The following is a 22,373-nucleotide window of genomic DNA, read 5'->3' as shown; positions in this document are numbered from 1 at the left end:
CCCAACCCTGCACAGAGGCAAAGCTGACCTGACTGGAGGCTGCCCAGGGCACCCTGGCGTGCCTGACATCCCACCGTTAGGACATGAGTCCTCTGGGTAAAGGCTTTGTATAGAAGCCAGTGTGTGTTAAAATTTTAACCTCGTTAGTCCCTCCTGTCTTTTGTTAGGACATGGATGTGGAGGGCCAAGGACGGAGACGGGAACCACGGGAGCAGGGCCTGAACGCACACTGTGCCAGCTTCAGTGTTTGCATGGAGACTTCACTCCTTCATCACACGCTGCCCCCGCCCCCAAAGAGACACCAAAGAGAAAACTGAGGACGAGAAAGGCAGCTCAGGAAAATGCGGCTTGGGAAGAGTCCTTGCCGTGAAACGTCCTTTTATTAATTGATTTCTTTTTCTTACAAAAATAAACATTTTAATGAACAAGAAGTACAAAAGCTTCTGGATATACAAACTCCAGGAGCGGGGAGAGGCTGCTTTTGGCTGCTTTGCGGCTTTCACTGAAAGCAAATGAAGCAGAAAGGCCCCGGCCCCACCCCCGCCCCAGGTCCTGGCTCAAACTGCTACCTGCCCCTCAACCCCACGACGTGGCTCAGACCTCGTGTGCTCCTCTGGCCCCGCTCCTGGGCTGGCCGGTCAGCGCCCCTGTCGGGCCCAGAGGCGGCCTCCCCAGGTACAGAATCACCCATCTCCCGGAGCATCCCTTCAAGTCTCCGGTCAGGAGCTTGGCTAAGAGAACACTCCGTGACTGATTGTCCCCACGCGACCCCCGCCGGGCCATGGCACGTGCAGCAGCACCAGCAGCAGGGGCTCTGGCTACATTCTCGCGCTACGAACACAGTGATGGGGCTGCCCACAGAACTGTCCCAGTGAGGGGCAGACCCCCAGTGGGGAGACCATCCTGAGCCTCACTGGCAGCCCAGAGGGTGAGGGGGGCAGTCAGCCCTCCATGATTCCTGCCCTGGAGCCAGCAGTCCCAGACCTAGACTGGTAAACTCACATTTTAACATGTGGCATTATTGCACGTTGTCCTGGTCACCTCGGTCTGTCGGGGATGTCAGCCTTGTCTGCAGGGGTGCCCAGGTGACATGCAGCGCTGCCAGTGCAAGTCACAGGCAAGCCCAGCGGGCAGGGATGGTCAGCTGAGCCCCCAGACAGGTCAGCCAGAGGCCCTCACATATGTGGTCTTGCTGGGATCAGGGACCACGTGGCTCCATCCTGTCTTGAAAAAGACTAGTTGCCGACCTGGGGGCAGAGGTAAGAGGTAACAGGACTGGATGATTCTCTCCCTGGAGGCAGGGCCACTCTCCTTACAACGCAACTGCCCTGAGGACACTTGTCTTCTCAGCATCGCTGGCTTCTGATGGGGGACCGCTACCTGTCAATCTCTTCCGGGGAGTCCAGTCACCTCCCTCAGGATGTCCTTTCCCACTGGCTCACCTGTCCAAGTGGTCTGGTTGGTGACCACAAAGGCCTGGCACTGGGCATGGCTCTCACAGATGTCCACAGCCTCGGCCAGGTTGAACACTGAAAGGAGGCAGCTTCCGTGGTGATAGGATGGCCAGCAGCGGTAGTCTTCCTGGGGGATGGTACTGCCTGGGAGGTGCTGGTACTCTGTGGGTTGGGGATGGAGCTCAGGTGAGAACTCTCTGTGCCCAGGGGTAAGGGCTGGGGTCGCTTTCTTTAAAGGGCTGTGAGCCACATTTCCTAGGTGAGGGCTGAAATCCAGCCCAGTCCTCCTAGCATGGAGATGAAGGCAGCTACCACTGTGAAACTGGGATGACCACTCAGGAAAGGAAAAGCTCAGGTTTCCTTTTTGGGAGACACACGCCTCCCAAATATAAGGCCACACAACTGGTTTAGGCTACACATGACGGCGGGCACAGGCATGGGATAAGTGCACACACAGAGCCACTGGCTGACCAGGAAGGTTGCTGAACTCAGAACATTTTAGACATTTAAAGCCGGGCTTCTCAAACCTCAATGTGCATGTGAATCTACAGGGAATCTTGTTAAAATGCAGATTCTGATTCAGAAGGTCTGGGGTGGGGCTTGGGAACTGGCATTTCCAACCAACTTCTGGTGCTGCTGGTTGGCAGACCACACTTTGAGTGGCAAACGGTTTAGAGCTGCCCTTTGGTCCCATTTCCTCCTGGCCTTGGGGAGAGAGGCTAGGCCAGTTCCTCGGACAGGGGGTCAGTCATGGAGTTTTTGAAGTTCAGAGGCGTGCAAATGAATGTAAAACACAAAAAATTACCATTTGGGAATCCACAACTTGAGTATTTGGGGCAGAGGCTGGAGGAAGAATGTGAAATCTCCCCATTTCACAGAAAGAGCCCCCAAAGGCTCTGAAATCTCCTCAATCCAGAAGCTGCTTAGCCGCAGGCCTCCTGTTCCCACGAGTCTTTCCCGCTGCCTGGGGAGCCCCACCTCTGGACTGATAATGCAGAAGCCCTGGGCCTCTGGCCACCCCGCCCCTCCTGCCTCCGTCTTCTACCAGGGACTAGACCAAAGTCCAGGGCTGGCTGTGATTTATAGCCCCATAAACAGCGTCCTCAGGGACAGAGCCAGCCATTGTTCACCTCGTTAAACTTTATTTACAGGGCTAACGAGGGCTCCCCCACCCTTAAGACTGGCCAGAGCTCCTTGAATACAGAGGCTGCCCATCCCTCGCCCCCCTGCCAGCCATGCTAAACCCCAGGGCCTCAGCGGGAGAGACCACAGCCCACAAGCCGTGGCTAGAGTTCTCTCTGCCCTGGAGCTTCTCAACTGGTTTCAGCGTGGAGCCCTTCTCCACCTCCAGCCACCCTCCCAGCCCCAGAAGGGCGAGGAAGGAAAGAGTAGCAAACCTATATTGTGTTCAAGCTGTGTAACCGGAAACCAGGTAACTGCTGTCACACATTTCACCTGCCATTTAATCCCCATAAGAATTCTGAGGCAGGTAATACTGAACCCAATTCACTGATGAGCAAAGTGAGGCTCAAGGTGTAAGTTAACTTGCTCATAGTCACGCAGTCAGTACACAGTGGGGTTTGCAGCCACCCAGAGAAGGGGTGTCAGTGCCCACCCCCCAGTTCAAGGCAGAATTATAGTTGTTCTAGCTCAGTCGAAGTGAAAGCTAAACAGCGGTCTCTGCAACACTCCACGTGAGTCTCAGAGGGAGGATGAGCCGCTTCCCTGACTAGGGGAATCACCCACACTCGCCTCACCTGTTCCCCACCTCCCCAGCCCCTGGATCCTTGCCGGAGCCACTCACCGGCTCTGCCGGCCTCTGTGGAGTTCTGCAGATACTGCCCGCTCCGGTACAGGTGCAGGACCTTCTCCAGCTGGGCCAGGGTCTCGTCCACCCCCCAGGTGAGCTCTCCTGCAGAGTGCACGGTGCTGTAAGAGGGTACCCGGGCTCCTACTTCTCCCTGAGGTAGGCAGCCAGCTGCCTTTCCCCCCTCCCTCTGGAGCCTGGGCCCTGATGACCGGAGGACTGGGCACTGGCTTTGCCACAGAATGCCACTTTGGGAAATGATGTTTCTGGACCACGTGCTGCCCTGGGTCATTCTTACACCCATGCTTGCTGGGGGTGGGAGAGGGTGACAGGAGGCAGGTGGGCTCTGGAGAGCTCACCTGTGGCGTTGACAATGCTGTCCAAGAGAGGCCGTAGTGAGGGCGGGGCACTATGGGGCAGGAGGTATGTGAAGAAAAACCTGGGGCAGAGAGAAATCAGGGGCTTAGTGCTTCAGCCTTTGGGGACATATCCTTCTTCTACCCCAACCTGGGACAGAACCCCAGTCTGGCCAGGGAGCCTGCTCTGTCAGGCTAACCAACTGGGCCTATACCCCCAGAGTGTGCCAAGGAGTCTATTCAGACTCAGGGCTGGGGTCTGGGCACACGCTAAGGCCACAGGTAACTTCATACCAAACTGAAATCTGAGGTCTGTTTTCCCCACCCGTCCCAGGGACCTTCCCACCCCTCAGCCCCGCATTATCGCCCGGCTGACCCGTGTCAGAGAAGCCCCATGGCTTGGCCCTATGAGGAGCTTCCAGAGGTAAAGGGCCAGGGGAGGAAGGGGCAGGGCCTGTCCCACCAGCCCTAGGCTCTGAGTCTGACACTATTTTAAGAAGCCTCCAGCTGCCACCCCCCAACCCAGATTCTCCTTGGGGCTGACTATTTTTAGCCTCATGGTCAGGAGCCTGAATGTTCCCTTCTTAAAGGGGTGGAGGCCTTCCCCCGCCCCTGCTACTCCGCTTTGTCACGGCTGCGTCTCCCAGCCTGGCTGGGCTCCTGGACCCCGTGCTGGCTCCCTCCCTGCGAGCCCCCCCACCCCCACCCCGGGCTCACGCTCCCTCGCCCGCTGGCCTTCCTGAGTGGGGATGGAGGTCACCTGTAGGCATTGTAGAGGTTGCGTTTCTCATTCATGGCCTCGCACCAGCCCTGGGCTGAGCAGGGCAAGGTGAAGTTCCTGGCTGGGAACTCGAGTGTGCAGTCAGCACTGCCTGTGCACGGTGTCTCCTCCACACGGGCGTCATCCAGATCCGTCACCTTCAGTTCCCCATTCACCAGCACGAACTGTCGGGGGCGGAAGTCCAGCAGAGTGACCGAGCCCAGCGGGGAGTGGGCCAGGTGGTGGAGGAGGCGGCCCAGGCTCAGGCAGATCTGAGGGGCAAACACCAGGCTGCTCACGGCTTCTCTCCTGGGAGGGCGCCTTGGGGTTCCCTGCTTTGGTGCTCTGGACTGAGCTTGGGGGTTTGCCTTGCTCTTCAAGGCTCTGGAGCTCACTAAGGACTGAGGCCTGGGGCCTTACTGAGCAAGCCAGTGATTTTCTATTACCCCCGGTGGGCCTGACCCTGAGGGTAACATGGAATAAGTGGGAAATGGGCAGAGGGAAGTGTGGGCATAGTGCATACCCTCCCTGAAGTTGCATCTTCAGTGTCGTTTCTGTCCAGTGTATGCAAATAGAGGGAGGGTCAAGATGACCTTAAGCTCTTTTCTAGTCCTAGGACACTGGCCCTCCTGCAGCCAGGCTGAGAGTATGTGTGAGTGTGTGTGTGAGGGCAGCAGGAGCACAAAAACCTCAGGATCCTCTCTGCCTCGTTTCTTTTTTTTAACCCTTTGGCTGATGGCCGAGTCAGCTTTGCTCTATCCTTCCCCCCCTCTCCCTCAACTGAGGAGTTGAAGCTGCTCTGGAGGGCTGGCCTTCTAAGGGAGAACCATCCCAGCAAGGAGCCCAGGGCCCTGGCCCTCTTCCCTGCTCACTCGGAAGCGATCCTCCCAGGAAGTCTGCAGCAGCTGGATCATTTCCACAGGGGCGCCCAGCTCCGTGATGGTGGTCAGGGTGTCCGGGATGTCCTCGCTGTCCTGGTAGCAGTAGCCATAGAGCTGGAAGAGGCCCAGGCGGGTCATGAGGTCGCAGGATGGGGGTGGGGACAAGGAAGGGCCGGGTTTTCACATGTCCCCCACCCTCCCATCCCTAGGTCTCTGCTTCAGCTCGGGCCAGAAGAGAATAGCTACGTTGCCTGGGAAGCCTGCCCTCTGTCCCAGCAGCCAGAGTTCCTACTGATTCCATCAGCCCCTTACCTCTGGCCACTCAGGTAAATGGGCAGGTCTGGCCACCTTGTGCTAACCATGTGCCAGGCACTGTGCTAAATGTTTTACAAGCAAAGCTCAATTCTTAGAATAACCTTAAAAGGGCATAGTAGGTACTATTAGTATCTCCAATTCACATGTGAGGAAACCAACTCAGAGAGGTTAAGTTACCTCCCCAAGGCCACACAGCTAAGAATTGCAGGAGCTAGGATTCAAATTTATGTTACTCTGATTCCACAGCCTTGTTCTTTCCACGAGTACCATTTGCTAATCGCCCAGCCAACAAATAGATATTATACCTCCTCCCCTGCTCTAATCCTTGTCTTTGCTTCATCATTTTCACTTTCTGGCACCTTCATTTTTCCTCTGCTCTGGTCTTTCTGGAGGAAAAGCAATCTCCCTTGGGATTGGTAACAAGTGGGGTGGGGTGGGGTCACCCATATCAACTGGGGGAGTAGTAAGGGTGGTTCCTGAGGAAGGTCAGTTCTTTGAGGGCACGGTCACAAGGGCCGGCCCGCTCCATATGATCTGGGGGAGGGGCTTCGTACAGCTCAGCTGGCTAGGGGCTTCTGGGAAGCACAGCCTGACTCTGTCACTGACACCTAAACCAGCATCCACAGAGATCTCTGCTTCTCCCAGTCTCTCCCACCACGCTGCACATCAGATAGGGATCAGCCGGTGCTCAAAACAACCAGCACCCTGTAGGGAGGAGGAACACAAAGGCCGAGTTGTCTGGGCCAGAGTGGGAAGAGGGGAGGGCTGCACGATGGGGGGTGCCGGTGGGGTGAGGCAGCAGGGGAGCCAAGCCCCTGGGCTAGATGTCCCTGCACACTGTCACCCTTCACACCCTTCCCAGCTCCACTCCAGGTCCTTATATGCTCCCTTCCATCCCAGGAGTGCCCTTGCAGCTCCCCGTCCCTGCAGCCAGCTGCCTCAGTCCTGCTGGCACAAGGGAAGGCATGTCTCGGTGTCGCCGTCCGATCACTAGAGCTGCAGCTTGGGGGGGGGTCAGGGGGAAATGCCCGGGGCCCTCTTCTTCCCTCTCCCTCTACCCTCCCCACCCCACATCAGCCCAGGGAGACCCCAGACCCCAGTGGGGCAGAGGTAGGGGTGAGGTAAAAGGAGCAGCCCTGGAGCCTGGTTCTCATTTTCTTGCCCAGAGTCTGAGCCTTTGTGGGAAACTTCTGAAGGTTATTAAACACCCGGAGGTCGTTAAATGCGCTGTTAACGAGGTATTAATCAACACCCCTCAGGAAAAAATAAAAAAACACCATTAACTTACCCCCCCCCCGCCCCCCCCGCCAGGAAGCGTTAGGCTGAGCATTTCAGTCGCATCTTTTGTTCCTTTGGGAGAAGAAATATACTCTAGCAGGGCCAGAATCAGGGCCCAAGCAGGCCTGGGGCCCCACCTGAGGCCTGAGGCCCTGGGAACGATAGAGATGCAGGGGAGGGAAGACCCTTGTGCCCTTTGACCCTGGGCTATAGAGGCATCTATCACGTGGGGGAGTGGTGTGTGTGTGTGTGTGTGTGTGTGTGTGTGTGTGAGAGAGAGAGAGAGAGAGGTGGTTTGTGGAGGGGTCACAGAGATGGATGGAGAGATCTCGCCCAGGCAGTCCCTGGTCTGAGCAAGCTCTGGGAAGGGCCCAGTGGGACATGCTATCCTGGCCCTTTTCTATTAGAACCAGCACCAACTTCAGGGCTGCCAGAGAGGCAGAGGGGGCCTCGGGGAGCGGGAAACACTCTCTGGCTCCTCCCCGGTTCAGCAAACAGTCAAACAGTTTTGAAATTTTAAACGATTAAGAGGTATTAAAACAACATTATTTCTAGTTCCCTGCACACCAGAACTGGAGCCTCCTGAGCAGGAAGACCCCCAGGCAGGCTTACCTGGAGCAGAGGTGGCATTGCTGAAGAAGCCAGAGGGATACTGGCCTGGGGGTTGGGGGACGAATGTAGGAGACCCAACACCAAAGCAGTCCCTAAATTCACACTAAGGTACCTCTACCTCCCTGTAAGGGTAGCTTTTCACCTCTCCCCTGACAGAAAGGACCTGGCACCCTCTCCATCTTGTAACACTTCTGTCCTAGGACAACTAACCCCAGTCTCTGACCCTGTAAGAGTAACACAGCCAACCCAGTCTCGGTCTAGAGAGGGAATGAGTGAAAACTATTCAGTTGTAATATTTTTTTTCCTTTGGCACCTTCAGCATTGGGCTGGGGGCCTGACATATGCGTGAGGGTGGTTAGCTGGATGTTTGTCTTGAAGTTTGGGTGGGGTAAGAGAGGGCGGGAGAAGTTCCTTAAGAGACAGGAAAGCGCATCAAACCTCAAATCCCTTGTAAGGGAGGGGGGTGGGGTCTTGAGTCAATTAACTAACACTTAATATCCTGCTAACACACTCAAGACCTTCTCCACTGCCTCAGAATCTGGCCTACACCCCAGGTTTCCAAAAGGTTCCCAGGAGCTCCTGGGAAGCAAAGAGAACAAGATCCTAGCAGTTAGAGGGGCCACGTGACCAACTGCTCACTCCCTGTAGCTCCAGTGTCAGCCGTGCAACAGTTGGCTGACACTGGAGCATAACCACCCATAACTGTTGGCTCTGCCTGACCTGCAACCAGTTCAGGGCCCAGGACCCAGTCAACGAGTGTCTGACCAGGGCTGGAATAGCCCGGGGAGACTGGGGGCCGGCAGTAGTATAAACAGCTCTCTGGCTTCTCTCTCTTATTCTGCCATGCCCACCCAGATCTGGGGTCCATCTCACTCCTGAGGAAAGGAGGGAGGGATTCCTGGGTTTCTGACCAGTTCTGCCGGGTGCAGAAAGGTTAATCTGAGTGGGCTAGGAGGTGGAAGGTGCGGGCAATGTTCCTCAGCTGGGGAGTCTGAACAAACCCTATGTTCACCGGGCCAAAAGCAGTCAGGGATTCCCCTCTCAGTCTGCTCAGACATGTGCTAAGGGAACGGTTCGTCTAATCCTAGGGCTGACTCAAGGACTGAGGAGAACTGGGGGAGAGGAGGAAGCGGGTGTGTTAGGGGAGTGCTGGGACTGTGAGAGGCCCACTCTCTTAGTCTAGCCTGGAGGGGACAAGGTGGTGTCTCATCTTTCCCCTCTGTCCCCCAGTGAACGGGAGAGACAGAGTCCCATTTAGTAGGAACCTGGGCATCTGGTCTTCTCAATCTTCCAGCCTCTTGGCCACATTTGCTCAGATAATGTGACATGCAGACCCTCAGGTCCTCAGCCTGTCCCCCGAGCATTGAGCTAGGACCCTGAGGCTTCCTCAATACTTCCAAAGCCTACTTTGAGGCCAGGGTCTCTTCTGGGAAGGGCCATGCATTTTCTGGCCTACTATCCAATCCCCTCTAGTCCTTTCAGCAGCTTCTGGGTGGGGTACGGGATATTCTCTGGGAATCAAGCCTGGTCTTTTTCTAGCTCTTCCCAACCCCACTGCAGTCCCACCCCAACTTCAAAGCCAGACAAGTCACTATCTGGAAGTTGAGAGAAGTGGGGTTCATATTCTAACAAGAAAGGGGACCCTATCACTGCAGTTGGGACCCTGACTCAGGGATGACCTCTGTTCATTGTTTTGGCTGGGGTCCCTTCCCTGGTGCTCAACACCCCAGTTCCAGCCAGAAGCAGGGTCCTAAGCCCGAATGGACCCCCACCCCCACCCCGAGTTTGGGGACCCTCTGTCCTGTCTTCAAGAGATACAGTTTGGAAGCTGAGAAACCCGGGAGTCTCTCCGTAACGGGACGCCCACCCAGGCAGGGTGGTGTAATGGGAAGCTGCCATGGTCCGGGTTCTGCCCCTAGGTTAACCTGGGCAGTCATCGGGGCTCCGCTTCTTTATCTGTAAGACCAAGGCTTCTCTTCCAGCCTGAGCGGTCGGGCACGGGCACGTCCAGCCAGCACCCTTATCCCTGCACCCGCCCCCTCGTACCTGCAGCACGTTGGGGTGCCGCAGCCGCTCCAGCAGCACCATCTCCTTGAGCAGCTTGTGGGCCGCCAGCCGATAGCAGCCCCTCCGCGCCCCGAACTCGCGCACACAGCTGCCCAGATCGTGGCCGCTGAAGTCCACCGCCTTGAGCGCCACCGCGACGCCGCCGGGCAGGCGGACCCTGTACACGGCCTTGGTGTAGCCGGAGCCCACGTACTGTGCGCCGGTCACGTTGCGGAGCGCGGCGCAGCCCAGGCGCGGGCCCGGGCCGGAGGATCCCGGGCCGGGGGAGCCCGGGCCAGGAGCCGGGGGCCAGCCCGGAGCGCCGTCGGGCAGGGGCCGGGCCCGCGGGGGGCGGGGACGCTGCAGGCCCGGGCCGCCCGGAGCTAGGTCCATCAGGCGCCGCCGCTCCGGCCGGCCGGCCCCGGGACCGGGGCCCCCGCGGGAATAGCGCTGCACCTCCTCGTAGCGCGCTCGGATCTGCCGGGCCAGCTCCCCGCGGCCCCCGCGACGGCCCGGGCCCGGGTCTGGCGAGGGCCCGGGGGACTGGCCTGGCCGCGGAGGCTCCGAGCCCGGTGCGAAGAGCACGTTGAGGACCGAGCCCAGCAGGAAGGAGGCGCAGAAACCCGCGGCCACCGCGGCCCGCCGGCGCCGCATCGCTCCCCTCCCCCCGGCCGGCCGGCCCCGCGCGGCTCCCTGGCCGCGGCCCCGGGAGGCTCAGGCTCCGAAGCGTCTACGCTCTACGCCGCGCGGGTCCCCTGCCCAGCCCGCGCGCATGGCCCCGGCGGCCCCGACCCCGGCCCCTCGCGGGCTGCACATCGGCCTGACACTTGCCTCCCTCCCGCCCTGCCCCCGCCGCTTATAAGGCCCGGAGCCGCCCCCGCCCCCGCCCCCTCCGCCTCCGCCTCCCAGCTCCCGGCCAGAGCCCGTCCTCGGCGCCGCCCCCTTCGGCTGCCCGGCCCGGCCTTCCCCGCTGACTGACAGCGGGACCTCCTCCCGCGGCCGTCCGGGCCTGGGAAGCGGCGCGGAGGCGGCTCCGGCCCTGCCCAGCCCGCGGCCCCCGAGCTCGGGCCGGCGAGAAAGGGAGGGGGCGGCAGCGGGCCCGAGACGCGCGGGGGCTCAGGCCCAGCGCAAGGGCGGTTAATGGGGTCGGGGCGGCCGGATAACGGGACCGGGAGGCGGCTAACGGAGCCGGCCGGGCAGGGTGGGGGGAAGATGAAGGGGCGAGGCCAGCGGGTAACGGGTTCTGGAGAGGACGAGCAGCTGGCTCCGGGGTGCTGAGGATCCGCGTGGTCCCAGAGCTCCCTCCCGGGGGCCCGGGGCCTTGGGGCGGGCTGGGCGCAGGGCAGGAGCGTGGGTCCCGCCTCCTGCGAGTGGGACTGCGGGTGGCGGCTCCTGGCTCAGTCCCGGATTCGGGGGCGGGGGATGGGGAGGCGGCGCTGAGGGAGGGGCTGGCACCTGCGAGCGCGGGTGGGACGGGAAGTCTGGGATCAGAAGAAAAATCTTGAGGTTTTCGGAGATGCCCTCTTCAACCTCCTCTACCAAGTTTTCTGATTTTCTTTGTCCCCGAAGCCCCAGATGGAACCCCTGCCTCGGGATCCCCGCAGTCAGACGCGGTTAGCAGCGGATCACGAACCATATTCGTGCTAGTAATTTACAAAGAGTGACTTTGTACCCACGGACGTGCGTGGTCCAGATTGTCTCTGGAGTGTGTGCATTGGTGTATCTGAAGGGGCTACTGTGTCCGAGGAAGGGAGTGTATACCGCGTGTGTAAGTAGGTGCTGACTCCACCAGAACTTCTGGCCCCTCCTCCTCCCTCCCTGATTGCATCATTAGTGCTAATTGAGGAGCTTTCACACGCCAGTGCATTAGTTGTTTGGAGTGAGCTCCCCCCTCCTGGGAGAGATAAGCCGCTGCCCCTCCCCCTCCCAGCCCTCCACTTCCCCACCGCCCAGGAACTGTCCACCTAGATCCTCCCACCTTCCTGGGCACCTTCCTGCCTCCTGGTCCTCTACTGGTTAATCTCTTGCCGCCCCGCAGTGTCAGAGATCGGCTGGAGAGGAGTCAGGGAGGAGGAGGTGGAGGGCTTAGAAAATCTTTCCTCCAGGAGGCTGAAGAGGTTCTGGCCTTCCGACAGAAAGCACAGTCTCTGTGATGAGAGAGGGGACAGGAATCTCTGGCCGGTTCTTTTGGACCTGGAAGGGCAGAGGACAGCACTGAGTTCTTGATCTCCAGCCTGTGATCCCACTGATGAAGGGGCCACCAATCCTGACTCCTGGGGTCCCCTAAGACTCGGAGAGCTGGGGCCCAGTCTAACTTAGAAAACATGGGAGGGCTGAGTGAGAGAAGCCACCGATTCTCCTGAGGACCTTGGGTTTGGTGGAGTTTGGTCTGGTCCTGTTTAGCTGCTCTGCCTTGCCCTGGCCCTTGGCTGCTGGGTGTAGGGGGATGGCTGTGAGCAGATGCCCTCCCCAGCCCTCACACCAGATGTCTTTGGTCTAATTAACTGTGCTGGGAAAACCAACCTGGGTTTGTAAACAGAGCTACTGGCTAAAGTCAACAGGGAGCGGCAGCAAACAGCAAACATTCCCCTCACACAGCTACAGTCCAATCCAGCCGCCTGGGGAAGAGGGGAGCCTGGCCGATCATGGGGCCACCCTGGCCGACAGCTGAGTCAGGGAAAGCCTCTCTACCTCTGTGACCCTAATATGGCCATTTCCTTACCAGTTCCAGGGCTCCTCTGCTGGGGAGGAATGGGGATTCTGGGAGGACAGAGTTGCCATTTCAAGATAGGCTCTGCCCCCCTTCCAGAGATCTCTTGGTACCTATTAGCCAAACCTCCTGATCCACAGGGAAGCCATTGGGGGGGGGGAATATTCCTTAACGAGCTTTCTCTGGGGCCTGCTCTGCTCTAGGGTCTTGGAGGAGCCTCCTAGGTAGGACTTGGCATTGAGAATCTATAATTCGGAGTTGGTGAATATAACATGAACATTGCTGAGTTCGTTACACATCGTGTAGGTATTATAATAACATGTTCTGAAATTAGATAATTATTCCTGTGATATCTTTGCCAAGCTTCAGTGTTTCTGTTATGGTTTGAAAGTTCAGTGCACACAGGGCCTAAGAAACAGGCCTGAGTGTACATACATACAATGCACACACATGAGCCCACGGAACAGTGGCCTCACACACAGGAACAAAGGCATTTCAGCGCTCGTTCTCACACTCACTCTGTCTCCCTTGCCAGCTCTCAGACATACAGACATATACAATCTTTGATGGAAATAGGTTTTTGGACTCTGAAAAAAAGGGATTGAACTTTTTGAACAGATCAGAGTTTCTGAATTGGCAGTTTCTTGAGTTCTTAACCAAATTGTGCTTGTTTGCTTTTTCTTCTTCTTTTTTTTTTTTGCCACCCAAGGAGTGGAATCATCATTTCAAAGAACTGAAAAAGACACAAAATTCTGGTTGAGGATCCAGATCTACCGGCTGCCCATCCGCCCTGTCTCGAAGACCTGGCAAGGCCAGTAGCCTCTTTATTGTCTGCCTTTTCCCTCCAGCCCAGGTCTCAAAGACCTCTTTTGGAGTATCACTCTCCTGCTCAGCAGCCTGGAAGATAAATTGAACTGGGCCTTCAGGCCTTTGTGAGCTGGCCCCAGCCCTCCACCTGGCCCAGTTACCCCCTTTTCATTTCCCTGCACAGAACCAGACTCCCCCAGCCTGCCGCCTGCACTGGCTCCTGACTTGCAGCCATCATTAGTGTTTTCCCCTGTGGCCCTCCCGGTTCCCTTTCCTGAAATGCCCGCTTGTAGCCTTTCCATGTCATCTTTGCTGGCTGGTTCTTCAGGGTCTCCCAGAAAATAGTGAATTACAGATACTGCTTCTCCAACCAGGATACACGGGTCCCTGGGATCTTGAAGGGCTATTCTTAGAGTTTTTGTGGCTTTATTTTCTTTAAAAGGAAATGTACGAAATACATTTGTCAGGTCTTGGAAACCTTGATGTAGAGCAAAGAGCTTGGGATTTGGAGTCCAAGACACCTGGGTTCAAATTTCATTATTCAAGTTGCTTTGGGTGAGTTAGTTAACTTCTCTGGGTATTTGTTTTCTTATGCAGAAAATGGGAGATGATAGTAGCGCCTACTCCTTAAGGCTGTTGAGTGAATGAAATGCAAAGGCATAAAAAGTGCTTGGCACAAGCTAAGCGCTCAATATGGGTCATCTGTAGCTAGTATTAATGATGATATTAAACAAATAAACATCTGTGACAACATGTTAGACAGCTAACCATAACTCTGCCTAGAGGCAGGAATGACTTTAACTACTCTCCTTCCTGGTTTCCACTGGTGAAATCTCTCAGCCTCCTGGGCTCTCTCTGTGTCTGGAATTTTCACTTTTTCCCGAATCAGTAAACCAGTGGTGGATCAGAAGAGGCCTTGTTGCCTGCCCCAGCCCGTGGTGAGCTGCACAGGGAAGACTATGAACCAAGGCCTGATTCTTGGTGCCACAGTGACCAAGCACAGGGAAGGCCTTGGTCTGTCCTCCCTGGGGCAAGGAGCTGGGGGAGGGGATGGGCTCCGAAGAGGAAGGGGGAGGGAAAGGGGTGGAGCCGGCAGCCTGCGCCCCCACCCCACCCCCTTCCCTCAGGTAGGAAGTGAAGCTGACGTTTCCAAAATATAAAAAACAGATGATGAGGGTCAGGTTTCCTACACACTGGAGAGCGGGAGCCCCAAGGCAGAGTCCCCAAGAAATGATCAGAGACAGAGATGGGGGGCAGAGAGAGAAAGAGAGAGGAGAGGAGAGAAGAGAGACAAAGATGCAGAAACACGGAGACAGAGAAAAACGCCCCTGAATCCTGAGGGTAGTCAGACAAAGACAGAGACAGAAAGCCGTGGCTCAGGAAAGATCTTTCCACCCGTTTCTGGAAAAGAGCTTAGTTCCTCTCTGTGGGTCTCAAGTTGGGAACGTGAGCCATTTTGGCTCCATGACCCTAGCTGAGGGGGAGGCCCTCCAGGACCCCAGAAACCAAAAGGCCCTCTGGGCTCAGAGCTCTCCCTGCCCGGGCTGGTCTCTGTCTGTCTGGGCCTCCAGATCTGTGGTCCAGAGTCTCCCTCCCCAAGCCAGCCTAGCTCTTTCCCCCTCCTCCCTCCTGCTTAGCTTCACCTACCAGCCCAGAGAGATGCTCTGTGACAGCTTCTCTTTCTCTCCCTTTCCTGGATGTCTGGGATGTGTGTCCTCTTCCTTCACTGGTTCCTTTGATTGGAGGAGCTGGGGGCATGGGGCTGAGGACAGAGAAGGCTGAGAGGAACCTGTTTAGAGCCATCACCTAGGGGAAGGAGGGAGGCGGCTGCCTTGGCGTTGCACCCAGGCCAGGGGAGGGCTAAACCCTAGGGTCTCTGTTCCCTGGGCAGATGGAGAAGCAGGTAGAGGGCTGAAGAGTTGGCCACTGGATCAATGGGTGATGGGTGGACTCTGGTGGCAGGGGGTGGTAGAGAGGAGGCCTTTGCCTTTGTCCAGAGGCCTTTGCAGGGGAGAGGGATAGGAATGGGAGCATAGGGGCCAGGTGATCCGATCTAACAATTCACACCTTCTCTGACCAAGCCAAATGTGCCCTGAGTCAATGGGGCAACTTTTCTCCCAGGCCATAGTCAAATAGAAAGAACCAGTTCTTTTCGAGCAGCCTCAGGGCTGTGGTTTGGAAAGTAGAGAAAAAAGAAGAAAGAGGGGCTGTTGAGTTTGTGCATCTGGTCTTGGACCTCCAGAAGGCTGACAATTCTCTCCCTCTTCCCCAGCTGCCCCGGGAGGCTGGCCTGGACCCAGGCCCAGAAAGAAGACTGTTCCTTACAGTTAAAGAGGCCTTGGCCCTGCCTCTGCCCTGAGGAGTTTACCATGTAATTGGGAAGATTCGCCGTCAGCTGTTAGGGACAGAGGGAACTGTGCAGGGTCTGGGGCAGGTAAGAGCTGACTCCTACCTGGAGCCCTGCTGGAGAGTTATCATGTACTGAACGCCTGCTGTGCGCCAGGAACCGTCTAACCTCTTGACACGTACTGTGAGGTCAGTATTACTACACCCGTGTTTTTTTTTTTTTTTTTTTTTTTTTTTTTTTTTGCCGTACACGGGCCTGTCACTGTTGTGGCCTCTCCCGTTGCGGAGCACAGGCTCCGGACGCACAGGCTCAGCGGCCATGGCTCACGGGCCCAGCCGCTCCGCGGCACGTGGGATCTTCGCGGACCGGGGCACGAACCCGTGTCCCCTGCATCGACAGGCGGACTCTCAACCACTGCGCCACCAGGGAAGCCCACTACACCCGTTTTATAGATGGGGGATTGAGGCTCATGAGATTAAGGAATCTTTCGAATGTCACACAAATCGTAAGTGGCAGAGCAGACTACCATGAAATCAGGAAGCAGCGACTCGGACCCCACTTCAGGTCTTCTCTCAGCTCTTTGTTGGTTGGGGAAGAAAAGAAAGATTCCCGTCAAAAGGAGCAGCAGAGGCAAACAAGTGCCACCAGTGGGAACCAAGATGGAAGCGCATTACGGTGATTTTTGCCTCCAAGCAACAAAGTTTGGTCATAAAGATTTATTATTTTATTGTTCTTATTCATTCTAATGATAGAGTATACTCATTAAATGACTTTCATCATCATTTAACCCACTTAATACCTGTCGGAGATAAGTACTATTATTATCTCCAATTTTCAAGATGAGAAAATTGATGTATAGAGCAGTTAGATAACTTGCAGCAGAGCTGGGATTTGGACACAGAGGCCTCTGATGGCAGAGCTGTACTCTTGCATCTTCCATCCTGTGTCTGTTGTTTAGTTCATGGTCTGGGCTGGGCTAATTTCAGCTATAAAAATCCCAAGGTCAGTCCTTCCAAGCTCAGTGCTGCAAACTTTCTTCAAAGATGGGTGTCTGATGATGTTTGAGCCTTTAAAGGACAGAGGCAAGCCCTGATGGGGCCACAGGGCAGTGGGGAGAGAAGGAGGGAGACACTGAAAGAGGTACACACAACCCCCCTCCCAGGGAGAGCCAGAGACTCAGGAGCTGAGACTAAACTCCTATGAAGTGTTTTTCAGGGACCCCAGCAGACTCTAAATCATTCTCTCCTTCCCCTTCCCTGCGGGGGAGATGGTTTACAAAGGGTTAACGAGACTCTGGGTGTCTGCATGGAGTTAAAATAATTAGTTGAAAAATTCCAAAAAGCACCAAAAGGAAGTAAAAATTACACAAAATCCCTCCATTAAAAGAGATTATATATCATACGATACGAAAGCCACCTTGCCTGCCCCTCCAACCCCACCTGCAGAGGTAACCACTGTGAAGGATGCTGCGTGCAAAGACGCCCTAAGATGCCCCACGCACTCATCATCTCCTTCCCCCCACAGGCTTCCCTTGGTGACTGTCTCATTTCTGCACCGCTGGCTCCAAGACACCTCAGTCTCTTTGATGCTTCCAAACCCAAATTTCAACCCTGTGCTTAAAAAAAAAATCTCTTGGATTTGCCCCTTTATTTCCTCACAGCCTTACTCCCCAGTCTAGGCTCTTCCTCACACATCTGGTCTGTTGACTGCGTCGCCTCGATGTTCTCCTCCCATCTCAAAGCATGTACGGGCACCAGATACATCTGCCAAAAACACTGCTTCCAACACATCATTTTTCTGTTCTAAAATCGTTGATGATTCCCCATCATTTGGAGGATAATTTAGCTTGGCATTTAGAGTCAGTCACAACCTGCCTCTTCTATTCTTGTTTCCACGAGTACTTCCTGATGCTGTGTTGCAGCCTGACTGGTTGCTTCACCCATCTTAGAGCATTCTCTGCTTCTCCTGCCAGGTGACATCCTTTCCCCACCTATCCAAAGCTTGCCCATCCTTCAAGGCCCACCCCAAGACTTTCTTTTTCCAGAAAGCTTTCCCTGACTGCTTTAGTTCACGTCCATTGCTCATTCCCCAAATGTCTGACCACAAGGAGGCTGTACATCATGGTTCAGAGTCCCCTTGTTGGAAGAGACCTTGGGTATGACCATCAAATAGTAGTTCTCAGCCTGGACCCCAAAGATCTTCAGGAGTCTATAAACGTATTGGGGAAGGGGGAGCTATTGTCAATATTCCAGAAAACCTATAGGAACTATTTCATGGTAAGTTTGCCCAGTCAAGGGAAACATTGACTTTCTTTGCTTGTGGCCAGAATTATGTCATGCCTTGGGTCTCTTGTGCTGATGAGTGACACTGGTGTTTTATTAAGAAAAATTGGGGGGGGGGGGAATTATGTTATGGAGATGTACTCTGGTAGGCAGACTCTTTAAAAAATCTGGGGTTTGTGGGGCAGCAGGATGGATAAAAGGAATCCTTGATGGTGAAAAAGTTGGAGTCACTGATCCTGTCCATCTCCTGACCAAAGTAGGACTCTTCCCTGACATTGGGATAGCCCAGTCACCCCTAACCCCCAGCCCCGTGATGGACAAGCTCACTTTCTTGTAGGTAGCCAAGACATTATTTGATCGTAGTAAATCTAAACCATCTTCCTCAGGACAGCTCTTCAAATACCAGAAGATAACTTAAAACTGTCGTTGGCTTCTCGTTTCCTATAGGCCAAAGACAAACCTTCTTTCATGTTTTCTGAGGCCCCACATGCTATAGCCTTGCCCACCTCTCCCACTTTCGCCTGCACTGTGCCCTTCCTCCCTGTCTCTGCTGAGGCCCGTTTACCCTCCCCTGCTGCTCATTTGCACCTTGCTCTCTATCCCCACCTACGGTGCCCTCTGCTCCGAACACTCTTATCTCCCCTCTTTGCCGAGCTACTCCATTCATCCTTAGAGCTCAGCTCTTAAGACACCTGCTCAAAGAAGCTTTCCCTGACCACCCCCAGTATGGATTCTTGTACCCTGTGTACCTGTCTATTGCAACACTCATCGCAGTTGTCATTTCTCTCACTTGTGTCATTCGATTGAAGTGGTCTGCTCTGGACTGTATACTCCGTGAAAGCAGGGCCTTGTTATATTTCTTCTTCTGGCATATCCCCATCACCTAGCATGGTGCCATGGTCTATAGGCAATGAGTTAAATATTGATTAATATTGTTATTTTTTTATTGCACAGGGCTGTTAGAAACAGTAAATGTATGCAAAAGCATTTTGTAAGCTCCAAAGCAGGGCCTATAATAATTTTAGGACTGATTACTATTTTTTTTTTGCGGTACACGGGCTTCTCACTGTTGTGGCCTCTCCCGTTGCGGAGCACAGGCTCTGGACGCGCAGGCTCAGCGGCCATGGCTCACAGGCCCAGCCGCTCCGCAGCATGTGGGATCTTCCCGGACCAGGGCATGAACCCATGTCCCCTGCATCAGCAGGTGGAATCTCAACCACTGCGCCACCAGGGAAGCCCAAGGACTGATTACTATTACTGTTTCTTCAATTACACTTTAGTCTCCTAGATGGACCTAGAAGTATAATCCCCATGCCTTCCTCCCCTGAGCCTCCTTTAGCTTGATAACAAATGACCTAGCATATAAACTGAGCCTTTTCCCCCCTCTTCTTTCTCTTTTAATTGGCTGTTGAATTAAAAAGTAATCTGACCAAATGAAGTGACCTCTAAATGTTCAATCTTCCCCTTCCTCTCATTCCTTTCCCCCCCTTTCAATTCTACGTTTATTGGTCGCCTACTCTGTGTTAGACATCAAGCAAGTAACCAGGGACACAAACATGAATGATGAGTCTCTGTCCTGAGGTATTTCTTGAAATCTTCTTTGTGTAAGAGGGTCTCCTGGGCCTCTCCCAGATCATGCTCGTCTGATTACTTAGTTGTTTGATAACGCTCCTCCCAAAATGGGGTCCTAGGACCTTTGCACATGCTGTTCCCTCTGCCTGGAAAGCTCTTCTCAGGAGGGAAAGCTCGTCCCTCCTGTGGCTCCTTCTCTGTATATTCAAGTCTTGACTCAAATGTCATCTCATCAGACAGGCCTCCTCCGCCCACTCTCTACCACATTACTGTGTTCTGTCTGCAGAGCATTTGTCATCTGAAATTATCTTGATATGTCTGTAATATTTTTACTTTTTTATTGTCTGTCTCTCCCCTCATTAGACTGTAAGCACCATGAGATCAGGGTCTGTGTTTTGTGCACTGCTGTTTGCTCGAGTCGCCAAGTAGTGGCAGCATCTAGCAGGTACTCAGTACTAAATAACCGTGGATTGATTGAACTTGACATTCCAGCGAGCTTCCAGAGGGCTCAAGCTGAGCCCTTCCCCTCCTGTGGTTTGGACACCATATCTCTTGTAATGTGCTTGTCCTCTGATTTTTTTTCAGGGATATTTGCCTCTTGCCAGAGGCTAAGTAACAAATGTTTCCTCATCAGCAGAAAGAAATCCTCTCCTTCTGCCTTAACCAAACCCAGTCTCCTTATCGTGAGCCTGGCTTCCTGCTTCCGGAAGCTGTGACCTGAACTGCTTCCCAGGAATTTACCTGCCTTGTGTCTCTCCCTCAGGGCTCTACATTGTGACTTTTAAGGTGACAATCAGCTAATCCAATAACAGAATCCTGCTAATGTGCTAACGGGACAGGGTGAGAAAAAGGCTCCCAGCTCCCTTCCTTCTGACTCAGGTTACATCTGTGCATTTAACAGGGCCCTTCTGGAGACAATTAAATAAATGCTTTATTGAAACAATAAAATTAATAGGGGTCTCATGGAACTCAATGAAAGGTTTTTAAAAATTAACTTCATTGTTTTTTAAGCTTCAGATCAAGCTTTGCTAGGCAAGGGGGTGGGGCAGGGCCAGATTTTCCTTAAAGCTGGTCCCTGACCACAGGGCCTCCTGTGTGTGGGAGTCAAGATCCCAAGCCTAAGCTTTCCCTAGGGAAGGGCCACTGCTGCCATTCTGAGGGCCTGGCTCCAAAGGGCTACCCCAGTAAGAGGCAAGGTTATTCTAAACCATAGGGTCTGGTTCTGGTCCTGGGACTCTGTGACCTCATGGATTGACTAACCCTCTGCTTCATGAGATTTGGGTGCCCTAGGTCAGTTGTCCCATGAAAGGAAATGTCATGACGATATTTGTCATGTCGAATGAATGAAACAATGAAACTGGGGATACTCATTCTGCCAGGAAGTGGGTGGGACGTTTGTCTGGTCCTGCATCTGTCTGGGTCCAGGCCCACCCACCTCACGATGTTGCCTCACAACCCTTGCCCTGGCTGTGTAACCCGTGGTCCCCCATTCCTCCCTAGGAACCATTTTCAGCCTCAGGAAAGGCCTAGGAAGTCAGAGTTTGTCAAATCAGAACCTGAGGCCAGAGATTTTGGAAAATCTGTGGAAGGTTCTGCCGGGGGGGTGGGGTGCTGGGGAGCAGGTGTGATGTGGGACCAGGGGACTTTCCCATGAGGGATTTGCCCAGCTTGGAGGGCACTGGGACCCTGGATGGCATAATTCTTGTGGAAGATGAGGTTCTCTGTCCAGAGGGATGGAGCTGGCATAAGACTGTCTTCAGGATTCCTCATTATTCCTATCAAGGTAGCACGTTGATTCAAACCATCTGTGGGCTTGTGAGGTCTGATTAGACTTGGCGTTTCCAACTCTGGGCTCCCGACTTACGCCCTATGTGAGTGTGACGAGCAAGCTGGAGGTGCGGTTGAAGTCCAGGGTGGACCCTCTCTCTGACCCTCAGCCTCCTTGCCCCCAGTGACGCAGGGCACATGCAGCTCCAGTCCCCTCCCTTCCCGTGGGCTGCCAACGGGCATTGGGAGGGGTTCTGAGCTGAAAGGCAGAAGGCTTCGGCTCCCAGCTCTGCCCTTAACTAGGTGTGTGACTTAGAGTAAGTTATTCAGTCTTTCTGGGACTCAGTTTTTTCATCTGCAAGATGGGGATAATGATACCTGCTGTGGTTCTTTTGAGGGTCAAATGAGGCACAGTTTGCATGAAAAAAAGATTGTACAAATGTTGTTTTCATTAATGGCGTTCCCTGTCACAGGGAGCAAAGTTTTCCTGCCCTGGAGTTTCTATCCTCTGAGTACTGAGTTCAGGGCATCTTTGGCATCTGGAAGGGAGAATAAAGCTTTCGGGGGCTTTGCTTATTTACTTCTCTGGTCCCTCACTTCCCCTAGAGGGCTTCTACCCTCTTTCCCCCTCCAGTACTACCTAGTCTCCCAGACCAGAGGTCTTGGAAGTATCTTTAACTCTTCCCACCCTTTTATCCCCTGATGTCTATTCTGTCAGCACATCTTAGTTCTTCCTTTGAAATCCATCCCTGACTCACCTGTTCTTTCCTGGTCCCACTGACGTCACCTTAGTCTAAGCCATCGTTACCTGGGTTTCCCCAGGAGCTCCTCAATGGGTCTCCCCACCCTTCCTCTGTCTCCCCTCCATGCCTTGCTGCACAGGGCTACCAGGTTCATCTCCCCAAGGGCCACCATTTATCGGGTCACTCCCTGGCTCAAGAAGAGCCAAGAGCTCCCCAATTACCTCATCAAGGCCATCGTCCTCTGTGTGCTCTCAAAGTCTTCCACTCCTCTGCTACACCTGCGCTACGCAACTTGATTTCTCGCAGTTCCTCTGCATTGCACCCTCTTCTACAACCAGACCCATTTGCTTACAGTCCCCCAAAGACGAGGTGCCCATTCCTACCTCTCTGCCTTTGCACGGACCATTTACCCTGCCTGGTGTGGGAATACCCTCTCCTAGACTCTCTGTCAGTTCTCTCCAGTCTGCAGCATCCAGCCCAAGTCCGTAGTTCCCACCCACCCCCCGCCCCCGAATTTTCTTAGGAGGTTATCTTATGGGACTATGTCCCTGCTCTATGTATCCTAAATTCTTCTTGCTTATATTGGCAGTACTGATTTAGTGTCAATTATCTTTCATTTCTTGTCCCCCTGCCCTG

The 22,373-nt window shown here is 54.5% G+C and overlaps 1 protein-coding gene across 4 annotated transcripts; it reads right to left on the bottom strand.

Moving 5' to 3' along the window:
* Positions 1-333: 333 nt before the first annotated feature.
* Positions 334-10,334, bottom strand: PKDCC (protein kinase domain containing, cytoplasmic). 4 transcript variants are annotated; one of them, XM_060117189.1, is made up of 7 exons: positions 9,510-10,334; positions 5,250-5,372; positions 4,378-4,649; positions 3,621-3,700; positions 3,259-3,383; positions 1,443-1,616; positions 334-1,247 (listed from the first exon to the last, which is right to left on the bottom strand). In XM_060117189.1, the coding sequence occupies exons 1-7, from the start codon at positions 10,161-10,163 to the stop codon at positions 1,236-1,238; spliced, it is 1,440 nt and encodes a 479-aa protein (XP_059973172.1). In that variant the 5' UTR covers positions 10,164-10,334; the 3' UTR covers positions 334-1,235. The 4 variants fall into 4 exon arrangements, with proteins under 4 accessions (XP_059973172.1, XP_059973170.1, XP_059973173.1 ...); XM_060117187.1 differs by having other exon boundaries at positions 3,259-3,366; XM_060117190.1 differs by having other exon boundaries at positions 3,259-3,366; positions 4,378-4,562.
* Between the last annotated feature and the right edge of the window lie 12,039 nt (positions 10,335-22,373).

This window comes from Mesoplodon densirostris, chromosome 14, assembly GCF_025265405.1.
Source record: "Mesoplodon densirostris isolate mMesDen1 chromosome 14, mMesDen1 primary haplotype, whole genome shotgun sequence".
Lineage (NCBI taxonomy): Eukaryota > Metazoa > Chordata > Mammalia > Artiodactyla > Ziphiidae > Mesoplodon > Mesoplodon densirostris.
This window is presented reverse-complemented; position numbering and strand designations above follow the sequence as displayed.